The sequence below is a fragment of the Aedes aegypti genome, unplaced genomic scaffold (assembly GCF_002204515.2).
Source record: "Aedes aegypti strain LVP_AGWG unplaced genomic scaffold, AaegL5.0 Primary Assembly AGWG_AaegL5_hic_scaff_255_PBJ_arrow, whole genome shotgun sequence".
Taxonomy (NCBI): domain Eukaryota; kingdom Metazoa; phylum Arthropoda; class Insecta; order Diptera; family Culicidae; genus Aedes; species Aedes aegypti.
This window is the reverse complement of record NW_018735912.1, coordinates 9,607-36,138: the sequence shown is the minus strand read 5'-3', so window position 1 is coordinate 36,138 and position 26,532 is coordinate 9,607. Positions and strand designations below refer to the sequence as shown.

The following is a 26,532-nucleotide window of genomic DNA, read 5'->3' as shown; positions in this document are numbered from 1 at the left end:
TATTGTATGAGACCTGAAAACCTATAATTATCAGGGAATTTTATTTTGGTAAACGAGTAGACACCCTGTTATAAAACTCAGGGCCAGGGCACAATGGGTTAAGCTGTGTTAAATTCAATTCTCGCAATATTTTTCCTACTCGCCTAACCTTTAATGAAAAATAATGATTCAAAAACTATGAAATAGGCCGAATTTGACAAAAAAAAATTGTACCTAGATAAAAAGTGTTCTAACAAAACTAATTAACTCTGGACAAACATTTCCAAAGGGCACATCGACATTGGTAAACATTAGCTTTGCGAGACGCTGTTGAGCCCACTTTAACTCGATCACGCTCACCAATACCACTATAAGGAAGAGCTTACACCAATCTTTCTAATAGTGCTGTTAGTCTGCGTGGGCGAGCTAAAAAGGGCTCAACAGCAACATTTCTGAAAAAAGGCTCAAGACCTCTTGGGCCCTTGTCAAATGTTTGTCCAGAACTATGCGTTTAATCAACACGGTGTCTTCAGCACATTTGTTCATTAAGTGATAAGGAACAAATGCTCTAAAACCATCAAGATAATTCGACGCATAGTATTTCTGCTAGATCACTTTTTGTTTTGGTGCATTCATTTTGTCAAAATACATCCTATCTGCAAATCAATCAATAGTTTTTACACAACTTTTTCAATAGTTATAATTGAGGTACAGTCATCCCTCCATGAGTCGATGTTCCATTACTCGATATCGACTCATGGAACCATACTAAAATCATAAAATCATGGTTACTATGATGGTCCCTTCAAACAGCTTTCCAAAGAATAGCTGTTCCATGACTCGATATTTCCATGAGTCGATGGTCCCTTCAATATCGACTCATGGAGGTTTGACTGTAATTTGTAGTTCGTCACAGAAAAAAAAATTTAAAAAAATCAGCTGAAAAACGACGGAGATATAACTTTCTCAAGTTGATAATGTTGTATGGGAAAACACCTTTAGCGCTCTTTATATGTCCGATACTGTATATCCTCTTAAAAATAGGGGAAGAGCGCCAATTTTCGTCCCAGCACTAATTGTCGACCCATCCATATGTTTTAGGCCTACTTTGTATGAAAATCCGAAAATTGGCACAGATTTCTTGTGGGTCGAAAATTAGTGCTTTTCCCCTACTTATGTTTTATTCAAAACATTCTTAAAAAGCAACAAAAAAATTTTAGCTTCCAAATTGTTCTAGCGATGTATGGTATTGAGTCATCTTTCAGCAGAAAATAAAACATTACATAGGGGTAGTCGAGGCGGTTTCGTCAATGGGGTAAAATAAGCACCCCTTGAAAACTGCATTAATTCTTGAAATTTGAAATAACATGCAAACCCAAAACTGACAAGGTAATGAAGCAATAGGGATGTTATTAGTCAAATAGCATAACTCAAAGACAAAGAAATAAATTATGTTCGAAAAAATTGCCCATATTGCCCCGAATGGCTCTTTTAAACATCATCATTTTGGAATGATGATGTTTGACTGTTACAATGTTTTTCAAAATTTTAATCTTTTTGCACGGTGTGTTTATTAATACTAATAACTTTCAAGCGTAGTAAAAATATAATTGAATTTTCAGATTATATGAGATAATTTTACAACCAAAAATAGGGTGCTCATATCACCTCATCGGTTAAAAATTGACAAATTGGTTTCGAAAAATGACAAATTTGAAATATCATTCATTTATTCGTGAACTAGGACAATAAAAATCATGCGAATCTAATGTATTGATCTAAAAACTTTTGAAAACCATGCAAAATTCCTAAGATTTCATATTTTCAGCATCGACTTTTTCTTAAGGTGGTCAAACTGCCCTACTTTCCTCAAAATATTACTCAAATGGCATAATTAAACAAAGGACATGTTTTGAATGGGGCTACCCCGTTTGGCATAAAGGTCATTTCGCATAATGGTCATTTGGAATAATGGATGTTTGGCATAAAAAATATAAATTAGAAAAAGGAATACTGGTACTTAAAAGAAGAGCTTGTAATCAAAAGAAGGAAAATTCTCGATGAAAATGTTAGCAGTTATAATGCCAACGTAGGAAAGAAGGCAAAATTTCAATGAAAATGTTAGTAGTTACAATGCGAACCGCTAGTTCAAAAACACAATTAGAAAGAACAGCCTATGATCTAAAGAAGGAAAAATCACATGAGAATGTTAGCAATGATAATGTCAAAAACATAGTAGCATTGTCAGATTTCCAATGGTGCGCACAAATCACCAAATTGCGGTCATAGGAAAATAGGTAGTATTCACAAAAAAACCTTTACTCAACTGAGTTTTCAATGATTATGCCAAACGTCCATTATTCCAAATGACTTTCATGCCAAACGAATGTTATGCCAAATTATTTAATTTCAAACGGTTTTATACCAAATTACGTTCCCCCGTTTTGAATTTGTTGATTTCTTCAGCTTGTAACTATTATTTTGTCGTTAACCTAATGATTAACTTCTATTTTGTTTTGCAGGTAACACTAATTGACAAGTTCACTCATCCAAAAACAGGTAAGTCTAGTCTTTGTTTCCGAATCATTTATCGACACATGGAAAAAACGCTTACACAAGCCGAAGTCAACGTGGTGCATGCCAAAATTGGCGCAGAGCTGATTAAAGAGTTCAATGTAGTTATTCGATGAGCGTTGGATCGTTAGAAAAGTAGTGTCAATTTTCGTTTGTCAAGAATCCTGAATATATAGCATTTCTGAAAATACACTATACTGTTGTCCAAACATCCAACCTAGTGAATATTACATCCAATACTTCAAAGATTTTCTTACTGTAAGCTGTTATAAGTTTTCACGGCCTATATACTATTGCTCACTTGTACGAAAACAGCTTCGCAACGAGGCCAATTTTTGTACAATATCCCCATTATATTATAGATTAGGGTAAAAGCACTATATTTCGACCCATGAAACCAGCATATGAGTGGAAAACTCCCAAAAACCATGCAAAAAAACATCAACTAATATTCAAATTTGGCAGTCGAATAGAAAAACATATTATTTGTTCATGTATAACTTCTATTAGATGATATTTCATTGCATTTTTTGTATTTTTATAGATTAATGACTTTACCTTTTTGTGCTAGTTTTCGACCCACTGTTTTATTTTTCGACCCATGCATGTGCTAATTTTCGACCTGTACCAGATTGAAACAATATAACGGGTATATTGTATGAAAAAAACTTGAACTGTTGAATATTCTTCGATGGTTTTTCTTTTAGAATTACATTCCAGTGGAAACAGTGTATGCTTCCCATTTCCGTAACGAACTTTATGATAAGCAGTTCAACAGTTATTATCTGATAGATCTATAGAAAGCTCCTGAATACCATAAATACTGGTTTTGTATCTCTGTATGAATGTAAAACGTTTTTTCAATAGTCTAATAGTTTGTTTGTGGAATTGCGTGATTAAATTGTGGACTACGATATCATAATTTGAGAAGAAAATAACCATCATTGTTTTAGGTTTTTTTTTGCTCAAAATTTGAGCAACGTTCAATGTGTTTTTTTTTTTCATTTTTGATGATTGCTGATGATTTAATGATGGATTCTTGATCCTTATGTACAACCTGTACGACCAAGGAAAAGCGACATTCATGAACACTGATCGATTTTTCTACCATTTAAACGGTTTCATGTGGATCAAACTACATTATATTCTACTGTTGCGATAGGATATAGTACAGCAATGGGATATTGTCATTTAAACATGTGAAACCATTTTGTTTAAAACATTTATTTCATTTCATTATCATGGGGCCCAGATAGCCGTAGCGGTAAACGCGCAGCTATTCAGCAAGACCAAGCTGAGGGTCGTGGGTTCGAATCCCACCGGTCGAGGATCTTTTCGGGTTGGAAATTTTCTCGACTTCCCAGGGCATAAAGTATCTTCGTGCCTGCCACACGATATACAGATGCAAAAATGGTCGATGGCATAGTAAGCTCTCAGACTGAGAGTCTCAGTTAATAACTGTGGATGTGCTCATAAGAACACTAAGCTGAGAAGCAGGCTCTGTCCCAGTGAGGACGTAACGCCAGAAAGAAGAAGAAGAATTTAATGGTTCAAGTAAAAACACACATTCTTCTTTTAGCTCTCAACTTTGACTGCTTTTTTAGGCTTTGACTTTTATTTTATGGGTCATTTCGGTACATTGTTTTCTTATTTTTTTCACTACAAATTTTGGTCGAATCGTTTTGCTTCAGCGTGGTCTTGTTTCTTCATTTCGGATTCTCTCTTCAACTCTTTTCTAAGAATATTGCGATATTATTTATCTTGCTCTATCAATTCACCTGGATGGTTGTATTTAAAATAGTTATGCCTTTCAGCAGTATCAAGAAACCCTTCAACATGCTCCAACATTGAGTCACGTTTCACTAGCCATCCCCGTCGCTGACTGCCGAATATCAACTCTTCAAATTCGGTCTCCTCCTTCATTGTGATCGGTCCAGGACGAAGAACGAACTGATAGATATTTCTTCGCCAATCTTGAATTGAATATGCATATGAAATTTTGGAATTCCATAATCGAGTTCTTGTTGACTACCTTAGATGCTAATTGCTGGATGTCGGCTTCTGCGTAGACTTGTCTGTACTATTCTGGGCGCTATAATATGTTAATCCATATAATTTTGATACAATTGAAGCAAGTTCAGTATTTTTTTACCGTTTTGGTTAAAAACCGCTGAAGCAAGAAATTCAACTCCACGAAAGAACAACCACCACTATGAACGATGTTTACATTTGATGAAGGGTCGAAAACTAAAACACATCACCTGCTGAAATAATGGCATGCTTTTTCGACCGGTCGAAAATTGAAACCTGGTGTTTCAATTTTCGAACAATTTCAAACGCGTAATAAAATTTATGTTCGCTTATAAATGCACCAAATTAATTACAATTTGTTTAAATTTTATCAGGTTTCACCAAACTTTATCGATTAGGCATCACTTTGATCAGTTTTTATACTGATTTGAGCCTTTTCAATATGTGACGAATTTTCATCAATGGAAGAAAAAGGACTGATTCAGACACAAGAAAATCAGGATTTATCAATTTAGGATTAAAACTCCGTTATATAGATGCAATTTTTATTGGATCATGATAGAGATAACAGCAATGGCATATTCCAGTGATTTATAAATGTTTAAAAATTTCAAATAGTAGTTAAATTAACGTTTGTTTTATCAATGGGTCGAAAATTAGCACTGGGTCGAAAATTAGATCCCTTACCCTAGGAATCTCGTGTAACACCCACACAACACAGAGGCGTCCGAATTAGAAATTCTCTAGCATGAAGTGAAGAAAAGTCCAAAAGCTCTCATTTTTTTTTCTATTCTCACCATATTAAAACAATCGCAGATTCTTCTTCTTTTTATTTTTGGCGTTACGTCCCTACTAGGACAGAGCCTGCTTCTCAGCTTCGTGTTCTTATGAGTACTTCCAGAGTTATTAACTGAGAGCTTTCTTTGCCAATTGACCATTTTTTTATGTGTATATCGAATATACTTTACGCCCTGGGAAGTCGAGAAAAATTCCTTTTCCAAAAGATCGTCGACCGGTGGGATTCGAACCCACGACCCTCAGCTTGGTCTTATCGTTTGGCTATCTGGACTCCCTAGATTATCACAAATTATGTGTTATTAATGCTAATTTCATGGAAAATGCCATTTTTAACAAAGATTTGGATAATGTCATATGAGTATGCGGTTGTCCATAAACAACATGGTCTCAATTTTTTAATTTTTATAGGGTAAAATCACCAGTTTTGACCAGTCTAAGGGAAAATTTCTTTAAAAATTATATAAGAAACCCTATTCATTCAACAAATATGTCAAAGATAAGGTACCGTGGGGCAAGCGGGTAATGGAAATCGTACAGTTGAGATTCTTCAAATTCTAGAGACTTTAAATTGAAACAAATGAGGTCGTGTATATTTTTTAGCTTGACTTACACTAAATATAAGCAGTAAGCTGAAATTAATTTTTATGAAAAATTAAAGAAAAAATACAGAAAAAGTTTTTAAAAAACGTCTCCTTACTTTTCACTTTCCCCAAAAGTGGGGCAAGTGAAAAGTTTGCCGTTTTAAACAATAAATTCAAAAACAAACAGTTATATTCACGATTTCTATTAGCTTTAACATTTGTTAAGGCTTCCCAATGAACAATAACATAAGTAACATGTAAACAAAGAAAATGTTATTCTTTTCACTTGAATTTTCTTCTGTTCAGTTATGTTAGTTGAAATGATTCGACAACATTATAACTGCAACATTTCCAATGTTAGTTCTTACATTATAGGACAGCAATTGCATTTTTGCTCTGTAGAATTTCCACCGCTCGTTATTTGTTTTTGAGCAAGTCGGATATGACGTCGGATAACTCTTCGGGAGAAATCAAACGGTATCCTTCAATAACGTACTTCGAATCTTTTTTGTGTGGATAGACCTATACTCCATTTTTAAGTTTTTGAACTAGCTTTACCATAGACATTCCACGAGATTTCCCGTGTGTTCTCTAATATTGCAACTTTTCAGTCAAAGTCTTCCTTTTAATTGGCTGCCGAAGTAGACATATTAATATTGTAATGTTTGGCAACATCTTTTAGAAGAAGTTCCATGATTCTAATAGCTTTTAACGATTGAGTATAATGTTTCTTGAATTATCAGCACGTTATGTGTTTCTATGATAATTGCGAATCATGTTTACTTAAGGCTACTTAAAGAGAAAACAGAAATTCAATCTCTAATGATAAACTTTCACTTGCCCCACCTGATACGAAAATGGACGATGTTTAAATTTAGTTATTTTAGGTCTACGTCGAATAAATTCTAAAACTTTTTTATTGCAGTTTGAAACTGTCACAGAGGACAACTAAGAAGTGGTACAGGAAATTATTTTCCGCAACTTTTTTCCACTGAAAATATTAAAATAAGATTGTACGCCGCCAACTTGTTACGGAGTAACAGTTGACAGGTTAACAATTTTTCGCTTTATTATGCAATAATGACTGAAAGATCTCAGAAATCCCTTACCTATCGTAATGTTCTCAATGGCCTCAAAGGTTTACGCATGAGTTTAAAACGTTAATTCACATATTCAGTAAAATATATCAATTGTTTTCACTTACCCCATTTACCCACTTGCCCCGCGGTACCTTACTTGATAAAAATCGTAACCTAGCGCAGCTTAAACTGTAATTCCGTGTATTTTTGGCAATTGGAATAAACATAGTTGACGAAAATTAAGAGTTAAATAATAATGTATGAATGCTAAATAGGTACAAATCAATACACGATTAACAAAAAGGACAGACATCAAAAGCCTTGAAAATTCGTAAGATATTTAGAAAAATGCGCGCAAATGGAGTGCGTCAAATGGTAGCACGGAGACGAACCAGCCACTGGCTGAAAGTCTCCTTAATAAAGATACAATAAAAAAATAAAATAACAAATGGTATCATTTTACGATAGTTCTAAAGTTAGCTTATCAAATTTTACACATTTTTTAACGTAATCGCAATTTTATTTGAAGGAGATTCCAAAAACTGTTTTTATTACTAACACATACCTAGTAATCATGTATCACTATTGTCATAAAAAAAACTAGGACAGGCAAATAATTGATAAAGAAAGATGTTTCTGATAAGCGGTCTGTGCTCTTTTGATTGGTGATAACAACAAAGAAATTGATTGGTCTACAAAATGTGTTATCATTAATAGCATTTATTTCAATTCACTTTCTTTCGATTGGTTTTATTTAGTATAACACCACAATATAATGACATAATTTTATTTGGCGTCATAAATCTAAATATGACTCACATAAAACGTTCTTTATTTATATAAATTTATTTATACAAACTTAGAAAACAACATACTTCAGGTGTTAAATATATGTGTTGGATATTTATGTAGGTATTTATATCTGATTCATAAAGCAGCAAATGTGAAACGCAACAGTTACTATTCCCATTACCAACAAGAAGATCTAAAATAAAAAAAGGGACACAAAGTGGGGTGTGAAGGCAAACCACCACAAAGGAACCGGAAGAAAATCGCTTTAGAATGTGCAAATTTTAAAACGCTAAATCGACTACCAATAGACGTACGATGTGAAAAATAAAAGATTGCAAACGTATTGCGTTTGTGGATGCTTTCGTAATCACTCGTTCAAAACTTCCGTGGCTGCTGGATGTTGTTCACTGGCTTCTGGGGGATCTGCGCCGGGGGTTTCTGGGCATGAGCCACCTGACTAGCTTCGACCGAGTGCTCGTTGTGCTTGTTGGACGTAGAGCTCTGCACCACCTCGCCGGTGTTCACGTTAGGCGCTGGATTCTGAAAAATGTATTAAAAAGAATCAAGATCAGAATTTATCAGATAAGAATCAAAGGCTTTTATTGCGGAATTAAAAGGTAAAATAATCAAATAGACTTTTTGATTCTTTTTGCTGAGATTTTGCTCAGATTGAACCCTCTGTACGTAAGTGGGGTAAAGGTGTAGGTATTAGGCGACTTCAACAAATTACGTAACGCTCGAAGGGGAGAGGGGTAGGCTTAAGCGTATGAATGGTGTAACAAAACGACTTGGTGTGTTTTTTTGAGTTTTCTAGGTGTGACGTGAAATTTTGAATGCTTTTTGAAGAAATCAGTTTTGTCAGGTCAAATTTTGCATTGGATTTCCAATGAAAAACTCGCCATTTTACACATCTATTAGAAAATTTAACACCTTGAAAAAAAAATATCCTAAAATTGTTTAGTGAGGTGGGGCAAAGTAAGCAAGTGCCAAAAAAGTAGAAGATAGTTGGGTTTAGTCTACGAGTGGCGTGAGGGGAGAATTGGCGGTGTCGCATAGCGAGGTGAAATTCTCGACTCGAGTGAAGTGACTCTCCAATTGATTTACACGGCGAGTCGAAGCATTGTCAGCTCGCTTACAACACCGACAATTGTCACCTCACGCCACTCGTAGAATAAATCCAAGTAATGAATGTCACAATCTTTCGCAACTTGTTGTTGAATGCTTTTATTTTGAAGCGTGTAGCACGTTTTAGTCTCAATTTAATTAATTTAATTAATAAGATTAGTTGTTCTGGATCTTTGAATATTGCATGATCATAAATCTCATATTGCCCTACTATCTGTTTAACCCCGTTTTCCCATCATTTTTTTTAGACTGTTCAACTAAGACTTAACCATAAAGAGCGGGATTGCGTTTTTGGCAACAAGGTCGAAATTTTCAGTTTCCAAAATCGAAACCTATATTTTTCTTTTTTTTTTAGAATAAATGGTATTAACCTTCCAGTCGTCGTGCGGTTTGACACCGTCAGAACTACCACGTTGGGGATGTGAATGAGAAGCGAGATTTGTTGAGCAGTGTTGTACAAAATACAACAGCGCGACGACGAATATCATTAAGATCTTGTTATGTTATCCTCATCATCATTATACTTCGGAACGGTCCCTTTAAAGCATATTTATGTAGAGTAGCACTATGCCATGAATCTATAGACCCATATTGTTAATTGTGGAAGACGTTTCACATACTTTATATCGTATTTAGGAAAAAACATATGGGTGCTACAAAACGGAATGTTAGTTTTTAATCAATTTAAAAAACTTGAAAACCCGTCGAATTAGTCAAAATTTTGTAAGAGCTTCCTCTTCATAAATATGTTTCTTGCAAAATAAAGAATCTCATATTGATTGATTGAGCATAAACAACTAATACCAATCACTGTACGCAAAAATGATGGTATTTTTTCAAAACAAATGTTGCCTTAGATCTTAACTGGATTTTCCTTGGAAATGTGAATATGAAATTCATAGAGGAATGTTTACAAAATAGTATAGATCAGAGGTACTCAACCTGCAATCAGTGAGCTGGATGAAGTATGCACGAATCCACAAATGTGGCCCGTTATTTCGTAGAATACACAAATGAGCTTCTTATCATTTTAATTTTAATTAAGTTTTGATTATGTTTTAGAAGTTAAACTTGAAGCAAATCATATAAAATCAAAGGAAATTTGTAGGTTCCCGCTATGATATCTCAAAAGCCTGATAGAAATCTTCAGGTTCTCGTTAGAAATCCGCAGGGGTGCACTAGGACTCTGAAGCATCTCCAGGGTGTCTACTACCTGGAAAAACCTAGAATTATCAGGGAATTTTATTTAACCTGGAAAACCTGAAAATCTCAGAGAATTTTGATAACAATCAGGGAAAATATCTGAAATGACAGTAGGGTCAGTGTTCCCTTAGTGGACAGTCCCCTATAATCGCACTAGTGTTTTTTTACGGCTATATTGCTATAAATCTTTTCAAAATATTTTTTGACATTGTCGAGATGGCGTCCAAATAAAACACGCGATTGAACTTTCGACGTTTTATTTTTCGCGTCTGAACGTGTCGGTTAGCAAACTCACAATGATACAGGAAATGTGTCAAGAAAATATACAAAGGTGGTTTTACAAAATAAAACACACTAAAACAGAAAATCGAAACGGAAACACGATAATCGATAAACGAACAAAATCGGGAATTGACGGAATACACTCTTGTCGAAAATCAGTCGTAACATACATAAATCTAACACACGGAATATTACAACTCGGCCATTCCTGACCAATGATCGTCTCGATCATGATATAAACACACAAAACACAAACAATTAACATGACAAGTGTTGCTTTCCTTTAGTGCATCTTATTGTTACGGGGTCCTCCAGTCTGCCCATCTCTTTGATACGAAGCAGCTTCAATTATACCGTTCATAAGGAAGTTGAGATATCTGACAGTTCTCAATATCTCGAATAACATAACGATCATTTGGCAGTACCTTATGAATACGATATGGGCCTCGATATTTGGGAATAAATTTTCTTGTTAGTCCCAATCGTAGTATCAAACGTTCCGTATAACAACATATTCGCCCTCAGTAAAAGTTATGTGGTATTGCATGAGTTTTAATCAAACGAAGAGGAATTTTTGGTCTGAGAATTTTCTATGTAACGGGATGCAGTTTTCACGCAACACCGGTAGATCCCGGATTTCTTCCGAATTTGACCTATCTTCCAAATACTCGGACAAAACTGTCAATCTCCCGGTCCCTTTTGACCAAACACCGAATAACAGAATGGAAGGCGTTTGGTTGCGTACTGGAATGAACGGAGTTATTCATAGCAAATTCCACTTTATTCAGCATTTTAGTCCAATCGGAATGTTGAACTGGCTCAGATACCTACCCAACATAGATTTGAGAACACGATTAAACACGTTCGAACCTGCCCATTTGCTTGAGCAGAAGCAGTTTGCAACTTTTACGTGTTCTAACATTATTTTTCCAACAAGTAAGCAGCGGAACTCCAGAGATGTGAAACAGGATCCTCTATCACTTATAATTCTTCGGGGCCGGCTATAACACTCAAAGTATTATCTAAACAGGCACAAACTTCTTTCGTACTTCGTAGAATTTACAGCATACAGCTTTACATATTTCGTAAACGCATCAACAATCACTAGAATGTGTTTCCTCTTAGATACAATCGACGGAAGTGACCAAAATGATCGATATGAACAGTGTCGAACGGAATAGGTTTCTTCGGAAATGCTATGCAAAACTCGGCACCATCGGAAATTTGAATCGGAATACATAATACAACGAACACAATTTTTGACGTATTTTTCAACTTTTTCCTTCATTTTTCGGAAACCAATAATGCATTCTCAATTGATCCAAGGTCTTCGTAATACCCAGATGGCACAACTTTTCATGAACATTACGTACAACGTGACTTTCCATTTCAGCAGGAACATAAAACAAGAACTTCCCATTCGGAGTTGTACGGTATACCAATCCATCGTCCAAAGTAAAATCCTTCAGAATACCATTCTCAAGCTCTTCTCTTAATTTGAGGATTATCGGATCAACGTCCTAGCGCCACTGCAACTGAAAAGTCAATATCATCTGGACTAATCCGGAAACAACAGGATTTTTACTAACAGGAATACGACTCAAAGCATCCACGTGATTCATTAATTTTACCGCTGCGGTGCTGAATGGTATAATGGTAATTTTCAAAGCTCCAAAGCCCAACCTGGCGATCTTTAGCATTAATGCTTTTTCCGGTTTAAGGTCATAGCAAGAGAATTACAATCCGTAAACAATTCGGAATGGAATACCCTCTAGGTAAATTCGGAACTTACGCAGAGAATAAATTATAGCTAATGTTTCTAGTTCGAAACTGTGATAACGGGATTCAGCAGCTGTTGTCCGTTTAGAAAAATAAGCAATCGGATGCAATTTCCCATCATCTTGTTTTTTGCATTAGAATTCCACCAAAGCCTTCAGAATAGCATCGCAATGTAGTTCAGTTTCACGCGATGGATTGTAAAGTGCTAAGACAGGAGCCGATACTAGTTTTTCACGTAATGCAATGAACGAACGTTTGCAAATATCATCGAACTCAAACTTAGAACCTGGTTTTATCAAATTTACGTAGTGGCAATGAAATAGAAGAAAATGATGGAACGAAGCGCCGGAAATATGAAAATAAAACCGAGACACTTACTCACTTGTTTGGCGTCAGATGGAAACGGCATACTCTTAATAGCTTCCAGGTGTGAACTATTTGGCCTGATACCCTTGTTACTAACTGAGAAACCCCAATAGCTCGATTTCTGTAAAACAAAACTGACATTTCTTCAATTTTATCTCCAAACGAAAATTCTGCCAACCTCCGAAGAACGCGTCCCAACAAATCGTTAATGCTCATCTATCGTGTCAGTGGCTAACGTAACATCATCCATATACACAACGATAGTACCGTCTTTGATAAATGGTTCTAGAACCATGTTTATGAAACGCTGAATACAGCTGGAGCATTTCGTAACCCGAAAGGCATTTTGATGTACTCAAACTGTCCACTCGGTTGTTACGAATGCTGTCAAACGGAACAGATTCTTGAGCCATCTTCACTTGATGGACCACTTTTCAAGTCCAGAACCGTAAAAATAATTTCTTCCCCTCAACTCGTTCTAAAACAGTCCATCTATAAAGCGGAATTAGGGTAACTAATCACGCACAGTTATTTTGTTTAAGGATCGATAATCAATGCACCATCCGTCGCTCACCTGATTTTTTCGTCCTCAAAACAATCGGAAACGAATATGGAGAATTGCTAGGGACGAATCACACCAGCAGCCAACAATTCGTCAACAATCTTATCCACTTCAATTCGGTCAGCATAGGAAAGACGTCGCGGAGCATAACTGATGGGGAACGTCGGAAGTCAACTTCAATTTCATTTCATACGAGTGCTGTTTTTTCCGGAATGTTTGTCACGTCAAGATAATTATCATTGATAATTGCCATCAACTTGTTCTGAATATTTTTATCCAATTTTGGATTAATATTTATATCCTCATCAAGTTCAATAGCGTAAATATCAGGACAATAATACTATCAATAGGAAGATCAGCACAATCAGTACAAAGTAAGACGAACAAAACAGGGACAACTGCCTCAGAGTATCTACGGACCCCTTCCGGAACAAATCATACACGCAGTGTAACCGATTATCAGAGATCTGTATTTCATTTGTACTCTTCACTTCAATTTTGTATTTATTCGACCGTGTATTGAAAAGAAATGATACCAAAGGCTTTTAAAAATTCTCCGTCCTAACAAAACAGGATGAGTCATAAAATAATCCGGAATAACATAAAACTCAATAATTCGGAATGAGATCCGTACGTAACACGAGCCTGAATGATAGCGTAAGCACAAAGAGGAAAATTTCCTATGCTTCGGAATCCGGAAAACTTCTTATCAGCAGGAATCAACTCCACTGGGTACAGTGGAACGTTTAACTAGATTGATCGGACTACCCGTATCAAAAAGGGAGAGAAAATTATTTACTTGATGCACTTTTTGGTCAGACAGAAAAGCAACACTTACCAAGTTCAACTCTGAGAGAGCTGCTTTTAGTTCCTTGCTGGATTTGTCAATAGGTTTTCCCTGACAAAACTCTTCTACCAGTGCCACTTCGTCCTTGTTACGTGGTGCTGGTTTGGGGCAGTTCTTAATGATGTTTCGTTGAACACACCGGAAGCATGATCCTGGTTCCCGACGAGGCAGCGTGCAAGCGAGCAGAAATGTGTCCTTTACCAGAACAGTTGTAAACACCGTAACTCGAAATCAGGACCGATTTTTGCTTTTGGTTTGGTACTTCCCCGAAGCCGAAAACAGGAAACTGCTGGTGTAGCACGAACGGAACTGGTTCGTATTTCTCGCAATTGTGCGTACCGTCGGGCGAGCTGTTTCAATTGCACCATATCCTTGGCTGGATAGAGTACTGCAATATCAGCGGAGCGATCACGGAATCCATCGATGACAATTTGGACTGTTTGTGCTTCGTCAATGTCAGCACGCGAAGCAATCTCCTGCATTCTTGGAGGATATAACCCATTACTGATGTCTTGCAGCTGGAGAATGTGGTTTTCCTCAGCTGTCGATGATTTCTGCCACTGTGAATGTGTGGGCCAAAGTTCCCCAAAAAATTGTCCCGGAACTCGCGTATGTTCGTCGACCGGTCCACACGCAAAAACCATTCAGCCTCCGTACCTGGCTCCATCAATCTGCGGATACATTTTAGCCGAAATTCGGCATCTCCTTTCACCGAATCGCAAGCACGTTCAAAGTCGTTCAGCCATCTTTCAGGAAACGTACGAATCCACTACCAGCAAAACATCGGCACGAGGCACCTTACATCCTGGAAATCCGGCGGTCGTGTATACAGTAATTCGTTCCAGCCAGCTCTCGCCGCAAATCAGCAATTTGCTTTTTCTTTTTGAGAATCCGGATCTCCTCGTCCATATTTCCTCCTCTCCGATTGTTTTTCCTCCGCGTTGTCCTCCTTCTCCTTTCGTTTCGTGATCCAATTGGCCGGATGACTATCGTACAGCGCACGTAAGTGTCGAATAGAAGCCGTTTCTGGAACTTCAACTTCGTGCTCCTGAAGCCACTTTAAGAGCTCTTCTTTATTCATTCGTCCTTCCGCCATTTTCAGCCAACTTTCCTCGATCCCACTTCTGAAGTTGTCGAGATGGCGTCCAAATAAAACACGCGATTGAACTTTCGACGTTTTATTTTTCGCGTCTGAACGTGTCGGTTAGCAAACTCACAAATGATACAGGAAATGTGTCAAGAAAATATACCAAAGGTGGTTTTACAAAATAAAACACACTAAAACAGAAAATCGAAACGGAAACACGATAATCGATAAACGAACAAAATCGGGAATTGACGGAATACACTCTTGTCGAAAATCAGTCGTAACATACATAAATCTAACACACGGAATATTACAAACATGAAGGTCAGGAGCTATTTATCTAAGTACCATTGATACACAGTTTGATTTTGTTCAAAAATGATCGAAATAATTAGTTTTGCTTTTTTTTACATCAAACGAAAGCTTTTGATCCACACTTTGAAGGAAAAATATAGAGCTTTGTAAAAATACGGTTTTGGATTAGTATTTGGCCAACGCCCGTGATGCTAGTGCTACTATAGGAACAGAAATTAGAAATAGTACTACTATAGGCACATGAATTCCTATAGTGGCACAAGCGATAATAAATACAAACATGTGAGTTTTTTGTTGTTTTCATATTTTTCCACAAAACCAAGATAAAAAGCTTTCAGATGATGTAAAATAATGACGCTAGCGTTCTTTTTCGATTTTATACGAATATTTGTTCTTAGCTATGCGGCTATTGGTACATCGACCCTAATGCATGGTAGAATATGTCCATGACAAAGGATATTCGCAAACCCTCCAACAAATTTCGTCTGCGCCGCTATCAAAACGCCTCTTGAACTGTTCAGTGAGGATCTTTTCGGGTATAAAATTTTATCGACTTCCCAAGTCATGATTGAATTTTATGAAGAATATATGATGAGTAATGGATTCACTGAAAATATGTGATGAGTACGATTTTTAAAATTAACTCAAGGCCGGTCTCATGCGTGTTCTGAGTACACACACCATGAACAAAGCTCGCTTTTTATACATAGCTCGAGGTGGTGCTGGTGATAACTGAATGCTTGGCCGCTCTTGAGTTAATTTGAAAAACTGGAAAACTAATTTTGGGGAAAGCAATCTGGGATTCTAACAACTTTCAATTTAAAATGTCGCACCAATCAATTGTATAGCCGGTCTCTTTTCATAGATTTGGTTTATATTTTAATGAAAGCTTAAAAAGATGAAAGATCCTCAAAGTCTTAATTTTTTAACCAAATGGACTCTGAAGTCTTTTTTTACTATATTTTGTTTGCAGTGAATCCTGATACAAAATTATGCAAGCTCTAAAGAAACCTTCAGAAACTGTTACGAGACTTCCTCTAGATATGTTTCCACTAACCCTTCAACCGAGTTTTCCAGTTGTTACTCGTTACTCTAGGAGATCTACCAAAAAATTTACCAAAGGTTAATTCCAGAACTTTGGAAAAAAATGTTCAGCGTTCCTTTTTCAAGAACCCGACAAGAATTTCTACGTCATTCCATCCACGGTAACTCCAAATAATTTCTCCAAAAAATCCTCGAGGGATTATTTGGTAAGAACTTTTCAAAGAATTCCTCAAATTCGACTCTGTGTTTCATGATTGATTACCTCTAGATTGTTTTCAAGGACTTTCTCTAGAATTTCATAAAAGTATTACAACTATAGTACTTGCAAAAAACATCCAAAGAAAACATGGTATCTTACGAAAGTTTATTTTAGGTTCCATACTAATTAATACTGCAGCATTTTTTCCAGAAATTCTTCCTATACATTTTTTATGGTATTTTTCCGATGTTTTTCAAGGAGTTCCTTCAGAAAATGCTGAAGGATATTATCCAGAGTTGATTGATTCATTTATTTTTCACACATCCTATTTAAATTGATAAACTCTTCTAAAATTTCCTCATGGGAAATAATCAGTAAATGAACTCCTGAGAATTTGAGAGATGAGTAAGTCTCGTACTGTAAATCTCTCAACTAAAGAAATCTATACATCTATCCTAACCTGAGGAAATCTTCGGAGTAATTTTCTGAACTTTTGGGCAAATAGGTACCTGTAATAATTTATGATGAAATTCCTCGATAAAATCATTGAAAAATGCATACAGTAATACAAGCAGTATTTTTTGCCGTAATGTCACGAGAAATAAAAAAATATATCAGAGAAATCTCTAGTCTGATTTTATGGGGAATCAAGCTCTTATCTCCTGGTTCCTGTTAGGTTCTCTTTTGTTTTTGTATCCCTGTTTATTATCTTTTTGGTTCCAATTTGGACTCTATTTTGCCCCTTTTTTTTAGGGAAAAGGTTTCTAAAGGTCTTATTCTCAAGACAATCAGTCGCTACTAGCCCTACAATTTAGGAAATTTGAACGTTTCGAAATGAAATGCAAACAATTCATCATATATGAAAAATAAAAAAAATAAGTGTTATACAGGTCGGACTCTATTATACAAGTGTTCGATTATCCGAGGTGCTATCACCCGGACAAAACTGAATTAATCATCCAGGGATTCAAAAGTTTTATGCATTATTTGTGTTTACTTAGATGGGAGTATACATATTCAAATATGTGTCATAACAGCACAAACATAAGTCATTTTATTTTCTTTTTTCGCCCATTTAGCTGTCTTAAGTTTTTAAAACTGCCCATGGATATTGAGGTTTCTACACTGAACGCAGACCAAAAACTGAATAGTACATGATTTGTTTTCGCACGAGTACGCACTACGCAACAATAAATAAACTAAGGGAGGAAGCATATTATTGCATACACCCAATTCTGTTTTTGCACGGGGGATGCGTACCGTGCAAAAAAAGTTTTCAGTTCAAAATTTCAAAAACCGTGCAAAAAAAGTAACACCATTTCTCGACGTTTCATGCAAAAATAAGGTTTTAGCGGAAAAAAATGTATGGAAATTTTTTTTGCACGGCCGTGTAAAAAAAATCCGTGCAAAAACAGAATCGGGTGTATTGCACTTGAATGTTCCGTTCAGTTCACAATGATGATCAGAGCTCTTTCAAACGATATAAAAATGATATGTCTTCTTATCAAATTCAAAAACTGAAGCTTTGATCGTTTCACCTTGAAATAGCTTCAACAAGCATTCACAAATTTGGAAGCTTGAAATCAATTGAATCAATATTATGTTGTAATTATTATTTTTATCTATCTGAAATTTTCTTGAACCTTAAATTGTTTTGTGAAATCTGGAAATTTCATTTCTGTAAACGAGTAGACCCCTGATCTCGCATGGAATCCTGTGATATGTCCTCGAGGCCGTGCGGTTAGTGTCGTCAGGCATTTAAGCGCATCGTGTCATGGGGTGTGGGTTCGATTTCCGCTTTAACCATTTAAACTTTTTTCGTCAGGAATGTTTCTCGGCTGTGCCACCGTTGCTTGTCCGTTGTCTAGTGTTAAGTTGCAGTATGTGCAGCTAAATGGCTGAAGATGGAGTCCGTGTCTTTTTTAATTTCAAGAGTTTCGAGGATATCGTTTAGGAGGTTAAGAGTCTGCTGCGATGTTGCTAAAAATTCTCAAGTCTCAGGACTAGCTTTTGTCCTCAATTCCCAAATTCCGGTCAGTCAATTGCCAAATTCTGATGGGAATTCATTCAGCATTATCAATATTTTGCCAGAAATGCTTTAAATATCCCTAGAAATCCACAAATCTACTAGGAATCACCAGATTTTGGGCGGCATTCCAAATAACTAGTTATACATTCTCAGGATCCCGCAAGAAACCTCTAATGTTCGCTAGGATTCTCCAGATTGCACTCAGTATCCTCAAGAATCCGCCTAATACTCTTAGAAGCCCACTAGAAAAAACCATGGATCTGTATGTATTTTCTAGGATCTAGTTAGGGAAGTATTAATTATAGCTAAGGATCCCCAGAATCTAGTAAGGATCATTTTGATACTTATGCTGCCTGTATACTTGATTGAAAATATAGCCTGAGCACCATTGGTAAAGTATATAGGATCGTCTTTCAAAAATCGAACGTCATATAGAATCTCTAAGAAGGAACGTAGCTCTAAATAATTACTGCAGTTAGATCAACATATACACTAGACTGGCCCTAAAACAAAAATGTTAAATTGACGCTTATATTGAGCTGTTCGGTAATCCAATCCGCATGGTTATTAAATTAATTAACTCATTACGCGTGTTAAAGATGGACAAATTATGGGTGAAATTATGAAAAAAAAAAAAAATCCACGTGCTCGGCTGGGATTTGAACCCAGGACTCTTGTGTGCTAGACGAGCGCTTTACCAACTAAGCTACCGAGCCACTTGGTGACCCAATAACTGAGTTGGTTACAAGTTTAGAATTCAAATCCCTACAGACCACGCGGATCCCTTTCATAACCCATATACATCCATCTCATGAGCGAAGAAGAGCGAGTGCGATTTATTTAGTGTTGAAACTGTTTGCCTATCGTACCTACATCGCTTCCACAGGCTCGGTAGGCATTAATTTTCTGACAAATTTTCTTATAGCTATAGAAACACTATTTGCAATTTTGCCTCGATATAAGACAAGGTATGTCTTTAACAAGGCTCCGAATGTCCGAAAGTCATCAGAGCCACATAATAACATGACATTATTAACTCCTGTGTAGAAAATCATAAATTTCGAGCCGTCGAAAGCTATTAGCAATGTCCCTATAGGGTTCTTTACCAAAACCGATAGTCGGTGACCATGTTCCCGGGACGACCACAATGGTCTCCAAATTGTAACAGGTGATACATTATGTCAAGTTAATCAATGTTACATTAGTTTTTCAAAGTTTTCGCATTTCCTCCATAATTTGCATTATGAAACATTCTAGGTATCCCAACAAATTTGGAACTAAGTCCAAAATCATTACCGAATTCGAAATGTTTAATACCTGAATCAAAAATAAAACTTATTTGTGACTTTCCTTTAAAAATATATCAAAATCGATAGAACGATTACGAAGTTAAATAATTTTAGAACTTCGATTTTGGCACCCAGTACTGTAAAGTTTAATAAGGCTCTAAATCTAACAATGGTGATAAATGCATACCCAACTTATTGTTGGCAACGCGAAGCAAACAGAATCAGAAATCAAAACAAAACTGAAAACTGTTAAGCACAACATAAAACAGTTTTTAAGGCAGTCAACCGAACAAAATCGTGGCAAAGAAAAAAAAACTCGACTAAGACGCAATTAGCGCTAGCTTGCGAATCAGTCAAGTCTGCTAATATACAAGACTAATAATTTCAAATCACATTGATATATCTGCAACCTGCATGTGCTCACTACAACCCTGACTTTAAATGATAGCATTAGCAAAAGTAAGAAAAAGAAACCAAGTACTATACTCACCGATAAGCCGATAACTTCTACGGGATCCTTAGCTGGCCGTTCTGCACTGGGAGTTTTGTGTTGCACAATTCGCATACCGCCAGCCTTGACTGCAAAAGCATTCCGAACGAACAAAATTGATTGTTAGAAGATTCACTATTGGTTGGATATTATTCATTCTTGCATGCACATTGCAAGCACATTTGATGCATCAGGTGCATCACTATTCGAGCTGGAATACCAAGACATGGGCGATCGGAGTGTAATAAATGGGCTAAGATTTTCGACAACGTTATCCTTATTTGCAATTTAAAATTAACGTTCCATACCTTTACAATCCAGTTAGAAATATTTGTTTTATAGAAATGATAGATAATCGATAATGTTTAGTTACCTGCGGGTGGATGTCCAGCGACTTTTCCTTTGTCTTCATCAGCCATTTTTCTTACCGCACTGTTTTCGACTGATGTAAAATAAACTTAACTTTCCTATGGCAATATGCTACTAATCGCTACTCTCGTTGAGGAACAATCACTGTAACATTAGTTCAAACTTGACAACACTACAGCGTGATTCAGTTTACCTTACTATTCTGGTCGTGGCAGAGTAAAACCTCCACGATGGCAAATACACGGTACGATTACTATCAGTATTTCATTTCGAACAAAAATATTTTCCTTGCATACAGATTCATCACTCTTCTTTGGGAGTGCTTATTATTTCGAACTGGAACCGAAGCACTACCAATGGTGGCAATACATGAAAATGCAACGTTGTGTGTTAGTGAGTGAGTGAGCGTACAACACACGGCTAGCTGGATATTTGTCTTCACTGTACAGTGGACACGTTTATGTTTCTACACGATTTTTTATTTTAATAAAAGTTTGAGTTCCCTCTTTGTAACTGACTTGCATTCGCAAAGAAATCTAGCTCATCTCGGGTCAATTATTTTATTTTATGACTGACAAATTTTATAGCCAGTAACATGTTTTATAGAAAATACGTTATTTTTAAATTATGATTTTCGAAATGACAGAATTAGAGAGCACGTGACTACTGGACTAGAGATTTAAATGTTTTGTTTTTAATTTATCAGTATTATTTGAACACAAAAAAATATCAAAAAAAAAAAAGAAAACTACATATTTATGCTTTGTTAGGAAGTACTGGCTATTTTGGGTGTTGTTTCCATAAATGCATATTTTTGTGTTAGTCATCCAAAGTACCAACATTGCTAAACCTTTTTCGACAAACTATATCGTGACTGTCGGCTACTGATACCATCAATGTGTGGACGACAAATTTGACACGTACAAAATGCATAATTTCGTCGCAGTGTCTTCGATGTAGCACTGCTTGCAGAGCGATGGAAATCCCTAAGATTGTGCATTGGATACGAGCCAAGATAGAAACTATCCATGCACAGACATGGTCGCAAACATATTTCAAATTGGTCAGCCAATCAATTCCAATGTTCCATTCCCTTACTAATCTCCGAAAATTGTTTTTCTGTTGGTCGTAAAGCGATTGTATTATCGAATACTTTTTTTTTTCAACTCATAGTCAACATTTGAATTCTAATTTAATGAACCTTAAAAAAGCGATTTTTATGGATAAATAAAAATATACTAGAAATTGTAAACTTTCTCGCACATTTTATTATCGAGGCATGTGGATTAAATTGTTACAATGTGTTAGCAGAGTGGTTATGCGAATTTTGATAAATTGTAATACATATCTTGAATTTTTGTTTTCCTTTGATTTTATTTTATTCCTAGCTCACATTTGTCGAACTTACCATATGAAACTTGGATTAATCCATCTAACAGCAAACATGTATTTCTGATATAAAATATATAATAAATCAATTTGGTAACATTTTATTTGATTGTTAGTATAAAACTATTGAAAGGGAGCAAACTATACAAATTCTCCTTTTGAAAGCAACTTATCGCACGTCATTTGACTTTATCAATTGTTCGAAACAAACGATACAAAAATAACAAAAATATTTCAGTTTGTTAAACATAAATATCTACTTATGATGATACTTATGATCTACTTATTAATGGTTATTTTTAAATAAGGCCGGAACAAATCTTAAAATCTTCTTTTGTCACCTTTCGTCAAAATGTGTCGATGGGGGACAATAAATAATAAAATGGAAATTTAGATAAATTCTTCTAAGCCCTCTTGTGCCATGTTCTTTGCAAACCATAGCGACCGTGAGATAAATATGCATAGAACGGCAGTGGGGACGGACCTGGTGTAGTGGTTAGAACCGTTAGAACACACGCCTCTAACGCCGAGGACCTGGGATCGAATCCCATCCCCGAGATAGTCACTAAAAAATCAGTGACGATTTCCTTCGGAAGGGAAGTAAAGCCGTTAATCCCGAGATGAACTAGCCCAGGGCTAAAAATCACGTTAATAAAGATAAAAAAAATTGAACTGACAATAAAAAATCGCAGTAAAATTCTTCAAATTTCACGTATGACGAAGGTAATGAGACTAAAATTTCTCGGCTTTGTCGCGGACCCATGTTTTTGTTCAAAATTTTACACATATTCTCAATGAAACTACATTTCAAATGTGTAAACTAAGCGGTGTGTTAATGATTGAAATTTGTATTTACAGATCAAGATAATAAGGTTATTGCCAGAATAGCAATTTAAAATTTAAATCAAAACAAGCAATCAGAAGAAGTCCAAGATAAACTAAAAGATACGAAAATTTTTTGAGAAACCTTGACTCCAAAATAAGTAAACCATTTACATAGACAATGAACTGAAAATTACTGCGTTTTTTCATATGAATTAAAACGATCAAACGAATTTCGTGGATTTTCCTGAATTTTGCGTGAACGCCAAATTTTGCAGCTTCCAGTGTCACTAGTGGCGAGTGTCCTAAAAAGCAGCTTTGATGGCACTTTTTCTATATACGGTTTATATTAATAGAGTAGATTCCCCCATAAATATGGTTTTATTCTTCAATGAAAAAATAGAATCATAACGTTAACACAAACACAATGAAGACAAGGACAATATCATTTAATACGCAGCTTGTGGATGATGATCACGCTTTCAATATTTATACATCCAGAAGAAGGAGGATCTACTAGGAAAACATGTATTCAAATGAATTTTAAAAGATAATCACTGAATTGATTTGACAAATTGATTGTTCATCGAAAGTTTATTAAATAACAATTAATCACTAAAATACTCTATTTGTTTATACTGTTATAGTAAAAGTGACGAAAAAACGTTATTCTAAAACGTTCAATAAAAAATCCCACACCTACAAGCATTAACGAACAGATTTAGGACTTATAATCCAATAACACCTGTTATCTCAGATAATATCGTAAGGACGAATTACAAGACTAGCTAAAACACACAAAATAAAAACCAACACTGAAAAAAAGACATTTTATTCATTTCCCCCCTCTGACGTTTTGAAAAATTTGAAGGGGGGGGGTGACCAAAGTATTATTCCAAATTTGTTCCGGCCTAATGAATTTCTTTCAAAAACATGATTAGAAATTTTTCTACAACAATTTTGCTATACAGTACTGGACAAAACATTTGCAACTTTCTCGATTTTTCATACAAAACTTCTTCTTCTTTCTTCTTTCTGGCGTTATGTCCCCACTGAGACGGAGCCTGCTTCTTATGAGCACTTCCACAGTTATTCACTGAGAGCTTACTATGCCAATGACCATTTTTTGCATGTGTATATCGTGTGGCAGGTACGAAGATACTCTATGCCCTAGGAAGTCGAGAAAATTTCCAATCCGAAAAGATCCTCGACCAGTGGGATTCGAACCCACGACCCTCAGCTTGGTCATGCTGAATAGCTACGCGTTTACCGCTACGGCTATCTGGGCCCCCATACAAAACTATCAAGTTTGATAAGTTAGATCTCAATTAATTTTAAACCGATTTCAATGAAATTTGACGTCAAAAATAACATTTCTGGCATTTTAACATATATTTTTGAACTATTTTTCAATCAGTAGTTCAAAAGTAATAACGGAAAGATTAAAGTGGTTTATTTTATTTTATTTATCTGAAAATAGGAATGCTATACACAAAAACTGTCTTCAGCAAATTTGTTCATCTTATCTAAATCTACAACTTTCCTGAAAATACAATAAAGCTATTTCTTCAACTTTTTAAATTACGGTAAATTATAAAAATCATTTTAGTCAAACCATTATTGCTTTTGAACTCCTGATTAGAAAAATCGTTTAAAAATATATGTAAAAAATCATGTTTTGTTTGACGTGCTCTGAAAATTCAGGAGGTATAATATAAATGAAATTTACCCAAAATAATCTAGTTGCGTTTGTTTTTGTTCATAGTACTAAACACCCTATACGTTCAAAGAAGCAAATTTCAAGTACCACTTCATATGTCGATGTGAAAATGTATCTCTATAATTCATTAATTGTAGTGCACAACCCATTAAATTTTCAGCTTCACCGTTTCACTAAAAATAAACACGATCTCCCGTGTTACTTTAAGCGCACATCATAAACGCAAACGATCGCTGCCAAATTTCGCATATGTTTTGGGGTCTCAAATGATTACTCAAAAGAGTAACGATCACTAACCTAATAAGCACTTTCACGATTATAGGAAATCTGTACTATGATCATTCACAGGACCTTGGAATGAAATATGTATTACTCAGGCCACCATATTGACCTATGTCACGCAAAAAAAAGTTTGACGCCAATCAACGCAATATTTTGTCAAGGAATACATGTTGCCACCGTTGCCACCAGTTTAGTTTCAATTCTTAATTTACGATTTCTGACCTATTAATAATTTCGCATCATCTGCATTTGCGGATTCTGGCTAATGACCACGATCCATAAAAATTTTAAAATATTTGTAAGGATAGAATACCACAAGGGAGGAAGGGGTCTAAAAATCCTATAAAAATGATCACGGACAACGCCTTTTAGGTTTACATCACATTTAGAACCTTCATCAGAAATTGAATTTACACAGTTATTTCTTCTAGTGTGTTGTACGGCGGTTGTTTAATATGTGATTAGTTTTCCCTCGCTTCCCATCAAGTGCTCACAGCATGAAATATTGCAGAATGAAGAATATATTTTTTTATATTAGTATCGAAAATTGGACTTTTATCAAAACCTCAACAAAACCCTTCAACCCGCATCTGAGTAAAAGCAGAAAAAAATAAAACTCTCATCACTCAGCGAATACTAAACAGATTTTATTATTTTTTGACAGTATACTAGCACACATATCTAGTCACTAAAAATGGCCACAGGGACTCGAGTATGTAACCGTGGCCGAAGTAATTCTGCTAGGTCATTGGGTCTCCCGAGCACGCGAAAAATGCTTAGTAATAGCAAATTATGATATAGTTATCAAAAATTGTTGTTGACTTGATAGATATATGAGATAAAAGATTTGAAAATGATATCTCAACATGCCATAACATTAGCATATCATTTTTTTTGTATGGTATTTAGTAGGAGCTGCCCGACAGCTTAACTTGTCAAGGCTGAATCCTCGGTCTAGCTTTTGCCAAGTTTCCCCTCTACCAGGACCAATACTCAGACGGACTAGGCTATGGTGTCCACATGAACACTGTTTTTTTTATTAGTATTGTGACGTGACAGTTTTTGAAAAATACCCATATTCCCTTGCTTCTGAGAAAAGGAAGCATTGTGAAATAGTAGTGTAGTAATGTCATAACTAATACTGGCTAGTCGAAATAGTTTTGAATAATTTGTCATTTAAGTGCTATTCTGATTATTCCTGTCTTTTACGTAAGATTAGAATCTTAAATGTCAATTGTCGTCAGTCTAGTTCTAGTTAATTTGTTTTTTTGTTGTTAAAAGTATTTATTGCTCATTACGTTCATATATCCTTAAAGAAAAAAAGTCAACTTCCTTGTCTGTTCAACAATTTCTCGAAACTAGCAAGTGTACCCTAATGATCGATCTCAGCGTCTTGCTCTCCATAGTCATTATTATAGTGAATATTTAAGAGTAAAGTTACCTTAAGCTTCTAATACAGTCTCCTACAAGATTCAATTTTCGGTGGCAAATGCAATGCT

The 26,532-nt window shown here is 35.7% G+C and overlaps 1 protein-coding gene and 1 non-coding gene across 3 annotated transcripts; both read right to left on the bottom strand.

Moving 5' to 3' along the window:
• Positions 1–7,840: 7,840 nt before the first annotated feature.
• Positions 7,841–21,182, bottom strand: LOC110681033 (death-associated protein 1-like). 2 transcript variants are annotated; one of them, XR_002503068.1, is made up of 4 exons: positions 20,825–21,168; positions 20,452–20,540; positions 8,149–8,374; positions 7,841–8,027 (listed from the first exon to the last, which is right to left on the bottom strand). XR_002503068.1 is itself a non-coding variant. In XM_021856802.1 (3 exons), exons 1-3 carry the CDS (start codon positions 20,868–20,870, stop codon positions 8,210–8,212), a joined length of 300 nt encoding a protein of 99 aa, XP_021712494.1. In that variant the 5' UTR covers positions 20,871–21,182; the 3' UTR covers positions 7,842–8,209. The 2 variants fall into 2 exon arrangements, 1 of the variants encoding a protein (XP_021712494.1); XM_021856802.1 differs by having other exon boundaries at positions 7,842–8,374; positions 20,825–21,182.
• Trnaa-agc lies at positions 19,317–19,388 on the bottom strand. The gene has a single exon. It is a non-coding gene; the product is annotated as a tRNA-Ala (tRNA).
• Positions 21,183–26,532: the final 5,350 nt, after the last annotated feature.